At 42.3% G+C, this 14,632-nt stretch overlaps 1 protein-coding gene across 1 annotated transcript in view; it reads right to left on the reverse strand.

The window, feature by feature from the left end:
- Positions 1-12,345, reverse strand: part of SACM1L (SAC1 like phosphatidylinositide phosphatase) — a 59,402-nt gene extending 47,057 nt beyond the window's left edge. Inside the window, exon 1 of the mRNA XM_081246590.1 lies at positions 12,186-12,345. Coding sequence (XP_081102716.1) covers positions 12,186-12,217 — 32 coding nt within the window. The 5' untranslated portion in view covers positions 12,218-12,345. The remainder of the gene's footprint in view (positions 1-12,185) is intronic.
- Between the last annotated feature and the right edge of the window lie 2,287 nt (positions 12,346-14,632).

Raw genomic sequence — 14,632 nt, forward strand, 5'->3', positions numbered from 1 at the left:
AAATGAGAAGATCAACAAAATAGCTTTTTAATCGAAGTAGAATGAAATGAATTTCCAAGAGTGAAAACCCTCCAGAGAAAAAGCCTTGATATTCTTTCAGAAGATGGAATCTGGGTAGTACCAAGAGGTGGGGCAGATACTAGTCATTCAAATACAGGTCTGGAAGAAGAAAAGTGCTTGGAAATGGGCTAATTAAGTTACTTCAGAATCTAACTGCCTATGGGGTGAGAGCCAACAAAGTAAGCAGATTCCAGCTGTAGAGTGCTGAAAAGCCTCAAGAACTAAGGACTTGGGTAGGGGATGAGATGGGGCAGTGAGATTAACTGCGGGGTTGGGGGTAAGAATAAGGTGGTTCAAAGCCTGTGTAAGGAACAATCAGATCTCTACCCAAACCTAGAGTCCAGGTACCTCCCTGACCATACGATTTAATGCTTAGAGCAGTTCAACAAGAAAAGCCCTGAACTCCAGAAACGAGGCACAGCTGAGGACCACAGTGAATCAAGTAAAGTCTGGAGACCCAGAGGAGGTCTGCTTACAGATTGGGAAAATCATCCACCCTCTTCCTCTGCCAGGTTCCCAGAATGCTAGCAGCCAAGCATCCCACTTCCCCCAACCTCCGAAGGAGCTATGAATACTGTCTCTGAAGAAACTTACAGGCCCAAAAGAAAAGACCTGCAAATGCTGACATTTAGGGCACCTCCCCCAAAGAAACAGTTGAGTTCCTGCACAATCACTCTAGTGAAGGCCACCAATTGACAAATCCTGACCCACAAACAGACCCTTCCAATCAATTTTTTAGTGCCTCATTCTTAAACATGAAATGACAACCAAGGATCACCAGATATTTGAGATAAGCTTCCATCACAGAAGACACAGAACAAAACAAAGAGAAAAATAACTCTGGGTAAACAAACTATGTTGAGAAGAGAATAAAACTTCAAAACACATTTATAACTGGTAGCCTGAGAGAGAAGACATTGCATTCATGAAACAAAAATAGCAAAAAGAAGGAGGGGGAGGGGGAGGAGAAGGAGATTCAGCAAGCAAGAATATGTTTTTGGACTGATGGCAGAAATAATAATTTGAATATTCAGTAGAAGGACTGGAAAATAAACTGAAGAACTCTCCTTGAGAACAGAATAAAAAGATAAGAGCTGTAAAACAGAAAAGCATAGGAAGGAAGAAAGGGGGAGATGGAAAGAGACAGGAGGGGGAAAGAAGACAGGAAGAAAGAGAGGGGCACAATCCAGGAGGTTCAACATCCACTTAACAGGAATTCCAGGAGAGTACACAAGAAAAAAATGTATCAAAGAAATAGTGCAAAAACAAAGAAGAAACCTCAAGCCAAAGGACAAATTTCCAGATGTAAAAGGCCTACCAAATATATGAAACACACACACACACACAGAGGCACATTAAGCGTAAAACTCAAAATACCATACAGATACAATCCTAAAGTTTCCAGGAAAAAAAAAAAAACTAAGAGAAAGAAGCGCTGAAATTCAACAGCCACACCATTGGATTATTCAACAGCAACACATTGGACTATTCAACAGCAAGGTCTTTAAAATTCTGAAGGATAATAATTTCTGAGAATTCTATACTTAGCCACACTAACAAATAAATGTGAGGATAGAATAAAAGCATTTTCAGATGTGCAATATCTCAAAAGATACTTCTCTCTCACTCTTTCTTGGAAAGAAGGAAAAGTTGTTTCATCGACATGGAGTAAATCAAGAGTTAGACTTGGAATCCAAAACAGGAGAGAGGGGAAAGAAATTCTCATGATGATGGTAAAGGGAGGTTCCAGGACAATGCAACAGGCCTAAAGAACAGCCAGTCCAGATTAAAGCAGAGGGGATAGGGCTCCTGGAGGTAAGCCTCACAGAAGAAGATGAATTGACAGTTACCGTCAGCAGAGGAGTTTTACTGCTGTCCCAGTGACTGAAGATTAATTAGCAACACGTACATTAGAGAAAAGTCAAGCAAACTTTTTAATTCAAGGAAAAACAAAGCATTTTTATAAGGAAATATAATTATATTACATTACTGACTTCCTCTGAGTCATACCTACACAATCATAATAATGTGAACACTGAATGAATATCTTAATATAACCACACTGAGAGGAGAGGAAAGGAAGAGAGGTATAAAAGCTAAATTCTCATCTTCTGAAGTAAAAAGTCATCATATGACTGAAACTGAAAAACAAATCAGGAAATAGCAGTATAAGCATGTTGTTTAGAAGTGTGAAGCAAAATACCAGAAGAAACTGCTTAAAAACATGAAAATACTGGGACTTCCCTGATGATCCAGTGGGTAAGACTCCATGCTCCCAATGCAGGGGGCCCGGGTTCAATCACTTGTCAGGGAACTAGATCCCGCATGCTGCAACTAAGAGTTCACATGCCACAACGAAGAGTTCACATGCCACAACTAAGAGTTTGCATGCCACAACTAAGAGTTTGCATGCCGCAACTAAGACCCAGCACAACCTAAATAAATAAACATTTAAAAAAATGAAAGTATTGATAGATGTCTCTGGGACAGTGGGAGTTGGGAGTGCTGAAAAGTGCTCTTTTATTACATAAGCTTTGTGTTACTTAGTTTTAAACCACATACTCGTATTAGATTATAATAAAAATTAAGCTTAAAAAGATGTTAAAAGGACAAAAACAAAAATAAGAGTAATTGTGGATCAAGGTAAAGAGTTCTATCTAGCCTAAGGGCTCTGGGACCTTTGCTGGATCTTATCTCTCAGAGAGATGTTGCTAAAATCTAAGTTGCGGGTGCTGCCACCAGGCTGCTCTGATAAATGTTATTGAAAATGGCTTAAGAATCGGAGCAAGAATTGGAGATATGAACAGCGACTGCCAGCTAATCAACATTTCTAAGAAGAGTAATTACAAGTAATCGCTCTAATTAATCCATCTAATAACAGCAAGTGTCATCCCAACTCAGTTTTCTACATATGCCTTTGCTGCCTTCCTCTTCTCCTTTCCCTCCTTCCATTTCCCACCACTGTTTAATTGGCCTTAATACTGATCTGAAGTGTGTTTTATGCAATAAATTTTATTCTGTAAGTTTTATGCTCCCAGGTTTCATTTCAAAAGCTCATGAAATTAACTTTAACTCTCTAGCACTTAGAGTCAGAAACACTTGAGTAAACATTCAGGGTATAATTTTTGCTGGGGTTATGGTTTTATTGTTATTTTTGTTTTTAAATCTTCACCAGGGACTTCCCTGGTGGCGCAGTGGTTAAGAATCCGCCTGCCAATGCAGGGGACATGGGTTCGACCCCTGGTCTGGGAAGATCCCACATGCAGCAGAGCAACTAAGCCCATGCACCACAACTACTGAGCCTGCGTGCCACAACTACTGAAGCCCGTGCGGCTACAGCCCAAGCTCTGCAACAAGAGAAGCCACCACAATGAGAAGCCCGCGCACCACAACGAAGAGTAGACCTCACTCGCCTTAACTAGAGAAAGCCTGCACGCAGCAATGAAGACCCAACAACAAAGACCCAATGCAGCCATAAATAAACAAACAAATAAATAAATAAATAAATGTATTAAAAAAAAAATCTTCACCAAACAGGCTACCAAGCCTCTGCAGACAAGGACTCTAAGCTTATCCATTACCATTGGTATTCTCACACAAGACAGTAAAAGCTCAATCAATTTTCTTAGAGAACAGAACATAATTAGTCAGAAAACACATACATTAAGTTGTTTTTTCTATATGGCCCTTAACTAATGTTTTCTTTGGCTCAGTGACAGAATAAACGGAATTTTAAAAATTGTTTCTTTTCTCTTAGCTAAGGAAAGATCATGAGAGGTCAAATTTTAACTGGATTTGAAGTTATACTGTAACTTATAAGAAGAGTAAGAGGAAGCAGGGTGTTCTCTAAATAGAAAGTCTACGAAGTATCACTAACACCAAGTTCTGCCTGGAGTTTTTCCAAAATTAACCAGTCAACAGGCTCTGCTAAGTTCTCAATGTAAAAAGTACATGGAAACCAAGACAGAAGACTCAATGATGAACAAATATCTAGGCAAAATCCTCTCCCTGTTGCAAAAAGAATGGCCCTCAACTGGTGTGATGTTTCTTATTTCAGTAAAACTCTCTCACATTACTTATTTATGAAATAGATCTTAGAAGTTAAAGAAATTCCCTCCAAGAAGATTATCTGGTCATTAACTATGCTGTTGATATCAAACCTCTAAAGTTCAAAGTAATACTGTATACTAAAATAATCGGGTGAGGTTATCAGAATCCAATAGGTATCAACTATTAACTAACAGAAGAGGAATACTACCTAGTTTCTTTCAAGACAGGGGATTTGATATCAACCCAGAGTCCTAGTTTCTGTTAAGATGACACATATTTTGGAAGATATATCAAAATAGGCATGAGCTTGCACTCTCTCTTCTTGATCCCAGAGACCATGGACTTCAAAGCCTATTAAGCTTTGAAAATAAAGGCCCATGGAGATGTGTGGCCAAGATGGCAGAGTAGGAAGACCTTGGGCTCACCTCTTCCCACAGGCACACCAAATTACAACTCTTTACAGAGCAACTACTGATGAGAAAAACTGGAAGACTAGCAGAAGAGATCTTCTACAGCTAAAGATATAAAAAAGGAACAACAGGGCTTCCCTGGTGGTGCAGTGGCTGAGAGTCTGCCTGCCGATGCAGGGGACACGGGTTTGTGCCCCGGTCCAGGAGGATCCCACATGCCGTGGAGCGGCTAGGCCCGTGAGCCATGGCTGCTGAGCCTGCACGTCCGGAGCCTGTGCTCCGCAACGGGAGAGGCCACAACAGTGAGAGGCCCGTGTACCACAAAAAAATAATAATTAATAAATAAACAAACAAACAAACAAATAAATAAGGAAGGAACAACAAAACGGGTAGGAGGGGAGGAGAGCCAATGTAACCAAGACCCATACCACAGTGGGGGCGACCCACAAATGGGAGGATAATTACAACTGCAGAGGCTCTCCCCAAGGGGCGAGGGGTCCAGCCTCACATCGGGTTCTCCAGCTCGGGGTTCCTACATCAGAAAGATGAGCCCCTAGAATGTTTGGCTTTGAAGGCCAGTGGGACTTACTTTCAGAAGAGCCAGAGGGCTGTGGGAAATAAGAGACTCCACTCTTAAAGGACACACAAAATCTCACATGCTCCAGGACCCAGGACAGAAGCAAAAATCTGAAAGGAGCCTGGGTCAGATTCACCTGCTCATCCTGGAGAGGCAGGAGGCAACTGGCACACCCTGGGCACACATATAGTGGCAGCCATCTTTAGAAGCTCGCTCTACCACAAGGACACTGGGGGTGGCAAGTGCCATTTTGGAGTCCTCCTTTTAGCTTAACTAGCACAAGGACCTGGCCCCACCCACTGACTTAACTGGCTCCATCAGCATCAGTACCGGGACACCTCAGGCCAAGCAACTAGCCAGGCAGAGACACAGCCCTACCTACCCACCAGCAGACATGCTCTCTTAAGACCCCTCTGAGCCCACAGCTGCCCCAAGACCCAGCCCTGTCCACCAAAGGGCAGAGGACGACCCCTAGACACCGGAATCCCAGTACTAGCCCCAGGATCCCCAGGACCCTGCCACCAGAGACCCTGGGACCCAGCTCAGCCCACCAGTGGGCTGGCACTAGACCTAGGACCAGCCTCACCCACTCATGTGTAGGCACCACCCCTGGGATCCCCGCCCCACACAACAGTAGGCAGACGACAGCCCCAGGACCACCGCAGCCCTACAGCCTGCCGTATCAGGACCCAGCCCAGCCCCCTGGGCCCGGGCTCTGCCCACCAGCAGGCCAACACGAGCTCTGGGACACCATGAGCTCTTCAGCCGGTGGACACAGCCAGTAAAATCACCTACATTCACAATAAGTAGTTAAGGGATACACGAAACAAAAAGATATAAAAGATGATATCAAAAGAGGAAACATGCGGGGTAAGGAGGAGGAGAGGAGCAAAAATGCAGGGTTGTTAAAATGTGTCTGACTCAAGAGATCAGCAGCTTAAAATAATGATAGACAGACAGACTGCTACATATAAACCTCACTGTAGCCACAAACCAAAAATCTATAACAGATATACACATAAACAAAAAGAAAGAACTTCTTTCAAGTGCACATGGAACATTCTCCAGGACAGCATGCTTGGAAAACGAGACTGCTAGATGCAAAAGGATCAGAATGGACTACTCTCTCACGCTATGCACAAAAGTAAATTCATAATGGATTAAAGACTTAAATGTAAGACCTGAAACCATAAAGCCTCTAGAAGAAAACAGAGGCAGGATGCTTTCTGACATCAGTCTTAGTAATATTTTTTTTGGATATGTCTCCTCAGGCAAGGGAAACAAAAGCAAAAATAAACAAATGTAACTACATCAAACTAAAAAGCTTTTGCACAGTGAAGGAAACTATCAATGAAACAAAAAGGCAGCCTACTGACTGAGAGAAGATATTTGCAAATGATACATCTGATAAGGGGTTAATATCCAAAATATTTAAAGAACTCAAACAACTCAAGATCAAAAAAAAAAAATGAACAGGGACTTCCCTGGTGGTGCAGTAGTTAAGAATCTGCCTGCCAATGCAGGGAACACGGGTTCGAGCCCTGGTCCCACATGCTGCAGAGTAACTAAGCCCATGCACCACAACTACTGAGCCTGAGCTCTAGAGCCTGCGAGCCACAACTACTGAGCTCTCGTGCCACAACTATTGAAGCCCATGTGCCTAGAGCCTGTGCGCTGCAACAAAAGAAGCCACTGCAATGAGAAGTACACGTGCCGCAACTAGAGAAAGCCCATGCGCAGCAGCGAAGACCCAAAGCAGCCAAAAATAAAGTTAAAAAAAAAATAAAGTTAAAAAAAAAGAACTACCTGAGTAAAACTTGGGCAGAGGATCTGAACATTTTTCCAAAGAAGATATTCAGATGGCCAATAGGCACATGAAAAGATGTTCAACATCACTAATCACGAAGGAAATGCAAATCAAAACCACTACGAGATACCACCTCTCACCTGTCAGAATGGCTATTATCAAAAAGACAACAAATGCAATAAGTGTTGGCGACAACGTCAAGAAAGGGGAACACTGCACTGTTGGTAAATTAGGGCAGCCACTATGGAAAAGAGTATGGAGCTTCCTCAAAAAATTAAAAATGGAACTACCATATGATCCAGCAATTCCATTCCTAAGTAATTATCTATAGAAAACAAAACACTAATTAGAAAAGATATATGTACCCTTATGTTCAGTGTAACATTGTTTACAAAAGCCAAGATATGGAAGCAACCCAAGTGCCCATCAATAGATGAATGGATAAAAAACATGTGTGAGATATATATATATATATATATATACACACACACACACACACACACACACACACACACACACAAACAACAGAATATTACTCAGCCATAACAAAACAATGAAATCTTGCCATTTGCAACAACCAATGGACCTACAGGGTATTATGCTAAGTAAAATAAGTCAGAAAGAGAAAGACAAACACTGTATGATTTCACCTATACATGGAATCTAAAAAACAAATGAACAAACAAAACAGAAGCAGAGTTAGAGTTACAGAGAACAGAGGGTCGCCAGAGTGGAGGTAGGTAGGGGAAGGAAAGGAATAGGTGACAGAGATTAAAAGGTACAAACTTCCAGTTATAAAACATTATAAATAAGTCAAGGGTATGAAATGTACACTGTGGGAGATACAGTCAATAACTATGTAATATCTTTGTATGATGACATATCATAACAAGACTTATCACGGTGACCATTTTTAAATGTACAAAAATACCAAATCACTATCCTGTGTACCAAGAATTAACATAGCATTGTAGGTCAATTACACTTCAAAAACAAACTCAATAGAAAAGAGATAAGATTTGTGGTTATCAGAGATGGGTGGGGGGGGTGGATGGGAGAGGTGGAATTGGATGAAGGCAGTCAAGAAGAGAGATGTGTGAGTAATCTGAATGTTCACTGTACTGTATAAACTACATATATCTTCATCACAGAATTGCTCAGTTTACATCTGATCTCAGGATTCTATCACCTCTCCCCTGGCTGACCTCACAGCTATGACAATCTTTTAAAAAGAAAGTCCACTTCTTAACTGAGGAAACAATGTTTCTTCAGATAGAAGCTGCAACCTGATTCACTTTCTGCCTTACACTTTTTTCACCTGACTTTTAAAAGGAAAAAAAATGTTTTAAATATTTCCAATCATGGATTTCTGTTAATTGTCTTGCAATTTCAAACTTATCGCTGTTTGACATTACAAAGGCTTACACAAATGATTTTAAATGAAAAAAGGAGTTGCAAAATAGGAATATTAAGAACTGCCTGGATGTTTAAATAGTATAAATTTTAAATTCTGAACAAATCAATATTGTTTTCTACATCAAAAATCCATAATGATGGGGCTTCCCTGGTGGCGCAGTGGTTGAGAGTCCGCCTGCCGATGCAGGGGACACGGGTTCGTGCCCCGGTCTGGGAAGATCCCACATGCCGCAGAGCGGCTGGGCCCGTGAGCCATGGCTGCTGAGCCTGCGCGTCCGGAGCCTGTGCTCTGCAGGGGGAGAGGCCACAACAGTGAGAGGCCCGCCTACCGCAAAAAAAAAAAAAAAAAAAAAAAAAAAAAAAAAAAAAAAAAATCCATAATGAACATGTCATTTATTTTCAGTCGTTAAGTAACTCATTTCTATACCAGACATGTCCAAGGACTAAGGTGAGAGCAATCTGATGAGAAAAAAGGTAATGTGAATAATGAAATATAATGAAAAGATCATTGGACTCTGGGCCTGCTGTGTTCCACGGCCAGTTCTGCCATGGTTTGGCTGTGTGACCTAACTGTGGGGGCCAAGGGCAATTATCTCCCTGTCTTCAACAATGACAGATGATATATATCAACCTAGACTTCACAGAGGCACTGGAAAGATAATACCATACATAAAACGACTTAAGTTGCTGCTACTTCAAAAGAATACATTCCAAATTACCCCAGACTGTGTTTTGTTTTTTTGAAGTACTGGTAGGTGTTCTATACTGGAAAGTTCTTTTCATTTACTTAGGTGATCCACTGAGGACCTGTAATGCACCAGGCTTTACGTTAGGAACTGAGGACCAGAGAAGAAATCAATGTTAAGGTGTTTCTAATATGTTCTACATACTGGTAACCTGGTTGGAGAAACAAAGTATTTATTAGTGACTTCATCATTTCTAGGCAGCAAAGTGAGTGGTTCAAACAGTGCTATGGCTCGATCATTCTCTCAGTCCTCGTGTCCATCAGACAGTAAGTACACTGCTAATGAATCATAAGAGACAGAATGTGAAAACTCATATAGACGTTTGGTGTCTAGTTCCTGTGACAGCAGACTGTTATGGGAGCTCAGTGAAGGAAAAGACATTGGAAAAAAGGCTTCGCAGAGACGAGGAGTATCTGTTAAGTACGCTGGTTTCATCTACGCTCTTTCAGTCCTTATAATACTGTGAAGTAGAAACGTTCCCATTTTACAGATGAAAACCCGATTCAGAGAGATTAAACAACATGGTCAGGACACAAAGCAAATAGCAGGTGAATCTAAGTCTAAATAAATCTAAGTCTGTTCTGACTTAAAAAGCCTGAGTTGTCTCGGCTCTACCATAGATGTGATCAGCATGTAAAGAGGGGAGAGAGGAAGAAAACATTCTGGATAGAAAGATCAAAATAAGCCCAAGCTTGAAGCAAAAAGAGGGTGGCCAAGTCTGGTGAAAGGGAAAAAAAGGAAAAAAAAAAAAAAAAAAAAGCACTGGGCAGTTATGGGAAATAAGGTTAGGGGATAGATTGTGAAGAGGCTAGAATACAGGTGGCTAAGAAATGTGGGCTTATTCCTGTAAGTCAATAAAATGGAACTGGAGATTGTAAGCAGGAGTAGAGGATGAAACTTAGGGCATTAGGAAGGTGAACACCACAGGACAGAGATGGACTGGAAAAAATGTATGGCATAACACAGAACAAATTTTTAAAATCCCAAGCACTTCGATATTTAAATAAACCCAGTAACAATACTTTCATAATACAATAATCAAACTATCTCTTGTACGGATCTTCCTTAAAACGTATCTCTACCCACTTTTAAAAATGGCCATTATGTCCTACTAATTCTTATATGGGTCAGAAACCACTACCACCTCCAATGCATCTAAAAAAGAATACACCTTAGGTCGGAGGCCACATTTTAAAACCACACCTCAGAGCAGCAAGGGCCAAACAAAAGAAATAAGAGCAGAGACTCCAACTCACAAACTCCTTGGCAGAGAAAAACAAAGTTGTAAAAAAGTTGTATCTTCATTTACAGGAGCATTTACAACTATTTTTTTTCAGGGAAAAAAGTTAAGCACTGAAAAATTAGAGAATGACTTTCATATAACCCCAGATTTACTTTTTCCCCCAAACAAATTTATAGTTTCCACTTCTCACAAAAATCAATACAAAAGCATCAGCGTCACCACTTCAGTGCCAAATTTCCTTTCTCTTTTATGGATATAGAGCTTTTTTTTTTTTTAAGGTCTGGACTGGTGCATTTATTGCCTCCTTGGCAGTTATCATCATAACTCTCAAGTTCTCCATCCCATTCAATCTTTGCCACAGGAAAATTCGATTGCATTTCGTAACCTAACGCTGAGCGGCAATCAAGCCAAGGCTCCATATTTCTTAAACACAACTGAGACCTGGTGTAGGATCACATGAAAACCCTTTAGTGACTATCAGGTAGACAACAATAACCTAATTAGCCAACACAGCACACGTGACACTGGCCCCGCCAGTACCTCAGTCAAAGACACTTTCCTAGACTCATTCACCAACAAGGTGATCACCTTGTGAAGGGGAACTGGGAAAGAATAAGGAAACCTAACAAGAAAAATGTGGAGGGAAGTGCGCAGCTGGGGCTTTTCAAGGGAATTACAGTGAAGAGAAGTGGTAAGGGGGGTGGACTGAGGAAAAAGTAATCTTCTTTTATGCAAAGCATCTGATGTCGAGATGGCCTCACTTCCAATTCTGCAGCCCTTTTAACTGAAACTTCCAGAACGTTAAGTGAGCCTGAGGTTCTGGGGAGCATAGGAAGTGCCCAAACCACATCCTGATGTCCTCATATCCTTGTATAGGAAATGCGATACCTGTGCCTAAGTCCCAAGATATTTTAACTTATTTAGGGATAGATAAGCTTCTCAAAAATCACATCTACTTCTGCTGCCAAAGACTTTCTGAGATGTGGTCACTGGATTTTCAGTCTAGAGGTAAAGCATTAAACACAAAGTGAGTAGAACAAAGTTATTCACAGACAAGAAAAGCATAGGGGCTGAGAGTAATGCTAAGGGAAATACATGTTTTTGCTTTTGTTTTAAACCCAGGACAAACCCCAAACCCTACAAATACCTAATTTACAACTGTAACAACCAGAGCCTATTTCTCAGAGCCTCAAGAGCTTGGCTTTACCGAAAAGTCAATTTGCAGTGCCAAAATTCTCGACAGTAGCCCCTGGCTGTCCACGTGGACTTAACAATCTGTTTTATGCTTGGGCGGTATAATATTTAAATAATATTTAAAGCCAAGTAAACCTTTTAGGACCTTAAGAGTATTGACTGTACTTTAAATTTTTCCTGCATCCTAAAGACCGGTCAGAAAGGCTTCAATGCCCAGATAGAGAAAGGTTTATCCATTTGTGTGTGGCCTCTAACATGCTGCTATGGGTCCATGAAATAAGAAAAAAACTTCACGTTTTCCCTCCTAAGCAATAAGGATAAATTTAGCCGCCACCTCTCCAAACAATAAAAAATAAAATAAAGTGGGGAGGGCTGCATCCAAACGCCGAGCCCGGCTCGCCGGAAGACGGTGCGCAGCTTCGGTCCCCCGCCGTGGGCTCTGAGGCCGAGTTGAGCGGAGAAAAGCTGGCGGGACAGCCGCTCCCGGGCCTGTGGCGACTCGGGCGCGGCGCCGGGGGCGGCCGCGCCCGGCGAGTAAGGCGGGGAGCGCGCGGGGTTCCCACACCCGGCCCGCCGCCCCGGGACTCAGGAAGCCTCCCCGCTGCCGGCGGCCCACACCTGCCGCCCCACCCGCCGCCCCGCAGACCCTTTCGGGCAACGGCTTCCGGCCCGCGGAACTCACAGCTTCAGCCGCTCGTAGGTTGTTGCCGCCATCCTGCACCACAGCCTCCTCCCTGCTCTTTCCGCCCGCCCCGCCACCTCGAATACAGCGCTACCGGTCACCCTGGCACGGCGGCCGCAACGCCCCGCCTCGTCCCACCTCCTCTCCCTGCCCGGCCGGGCTGCTCCCGAACGGGAGGCGGCCGTGGACAAACTTAGCGCGCGCGCTAGAGAACGCTAAAGGCGCAGTCCGACGCGGCGGATGGGAGTGCGCCGAAGAGCGCCGTGACGTCACCGCTGCCGATTGGCGGAGCGCATGGTTGGGGAAAGGCGGAGCCTTGGGAGCTGTGGACTAGCGCCGCGACGCCTGGTGCAGGGGCGGAAGCGCAGCGCTAGTGTTGGGGAGCCTGTTGTAGATGCGTAAGGCGTGATCTGTGCTACAGTGCAAATCTTGTTAGTACGGGGCCAGTGGCGCAATGGATAACGCGTCTGACTACGGATCAGAAGATTCTAGGTTCGACTCCTGGCTGGCTCGAAGCGTACTTTTTAGCCACAACTGGGTTTTATGTTACAGGACGTCCTTAGGACTCTGGTGTGAAGGTTAAATACCTTGAATTTTAACGGTACTGTGCCCGAAATGTCATCTTTTAAGCTGTGTTTGGAAGCCGGAGTTGTGTGAGGTGATTTGTAAACTGCAAAGCGTCCTAATTAATGATGCACACGAGGAGACTCTGTAAATGGGTTACATGTGGGAAAACACACCTAGAATGGTGGTAGTTTGCAGTAGGGGGGCGTGCTGTGGCCCGAGGTTAGCTAGCGGATGACACAAAAGCGCATTTAAGGCAGCAGTTCTGGCCCTTTTTCCCGTGGAGCAGAACCCCTACGGTGACGTAAAAAGCGGCACAGTCCCAGTTTACCAGGATCTGGTGAGCTCTGGCTCTAACCTGCCCCGCAGACGCGAACGCTGCAGTGCGGCTGCGCGCGTTAGAGGTGGTCCGCAAAGTGATCGGAGTCTGCAGCCCTGTCCCTTGAGAGCTCCTGGTCCCCAGTGAATCGGGAAACCTTAGCACATGGGTGTTTTTGCAGTACGAAAACCCCAGGTAATCTAGTATTATATATTACCCCTCATTCTATTGGCGCCTGGGTGGAAGACCTGAGAAGGGCCGAAAGGTCTGTGGCGGAAAGGAGAGTCAAACCTGAAGAGTGGCTGAAACAGCTGACACTGTCCATAACTAATCATTCAATCGATCAATTAATCTCTCCAATATAACGTTTTTTCCTCCTGAACAAATTACAGGAAACTTGTAAAATACAGAAAAGTACTGGGAATCAAAAAAACGCAAATTCCCATCCCGAGATAATTATTCTTAACGTCATAATCCCCGCCCCCGCCGTCATTACTATTAACGTCATATTTTTCCTTATGGACTTTACTTTTCTTCCACACTTTTTAATATAAACCTACACACGTATTTTTTTCCAAATTTGGGGTTTTGTCACAAATGTCTTTGTGTTCTCATTTTGTCCCCTTAGCTTTTTGTCTGAGATTTATGGTCATTAAATATTCTTTGAAGATAACCCATAAAAAAACTAGATATTTTAAACATTACCCTCTTTGTTGGGAATTTGAGTTGTTGTCAGTTTAACACTTTTTTAAAAATAATGCTATGTTGAATTATTTCTGATATCTTATAAATGTTTAGATGTTGAATGATCAGAGAGCCATTTTTAAGGTCCATTTCATGGACTTTTTAAGACTTGGGTACATATTTTCAAGTTGCCTGCCAAAAAATTTAAACAAATACACATTTCCATCAATAGCATCAGTTTCCTTGCATGCTAACACTGAGTATTATAAATTTCATTATGATCTTTTTGCACTTTTCTTAATTGAAAAACGGAACTTCCTTTTACTTACATCACTTGATGTATATATTTTCTCTTGGTATATGTACTCATTTTCTTCTTATAGATTTGTTAAACTTTTAAATATATTAAGGATATTAATTCTTCAGCTATCGAACGCATTGCAATTTTTTTAGCTTACCTTTTATATTTTCCTTTTCCTTATAATATTTTTGAACAAGTAATTTTCACTTTTATATATTCCAGTTTACCAATATTTACCCTATGGTTTCTTCTGTTGCTCTTTTCAAATTGTGTTTGTATTGTGTTTCCCATGTACTTTAACCCATTTGTAATTTATTTTGTTAGCTGTCCCAATGGAAAGATAAAGTAAGTCTTAAAACCTGTGACTATTATTGAAAAATTAAGAGCTCTAAGCTCATTACTTGGACTAATTCAGTCAATTCCACAATAGTCCTGTAAGGTAAGTTCGGTTGTTATTTCCATTTTTACAGATGAGGGAACTAAATTTGCTTACGTTCTTTGAGCGGTTTGGTGGTGGAGCCCGAGTTAGAACTTGAATCCAGGCTTTTGACCCCAAAGCCACCCTGCCCGAGGGCTTAT

Source organism: Mesoplodon bidens, assembly GCF_964165515.1.
Source record: "Mesoplodon bidens genome assembly, chromosome: 10".
In the NCBI taxonomy this organism is placed as follows: Eukaryota; Metazoa; Chordata; class Mammalia; order Artiodactyla; family Ziphiidae; genus Mesoplodon; species Mesoplodon bidens.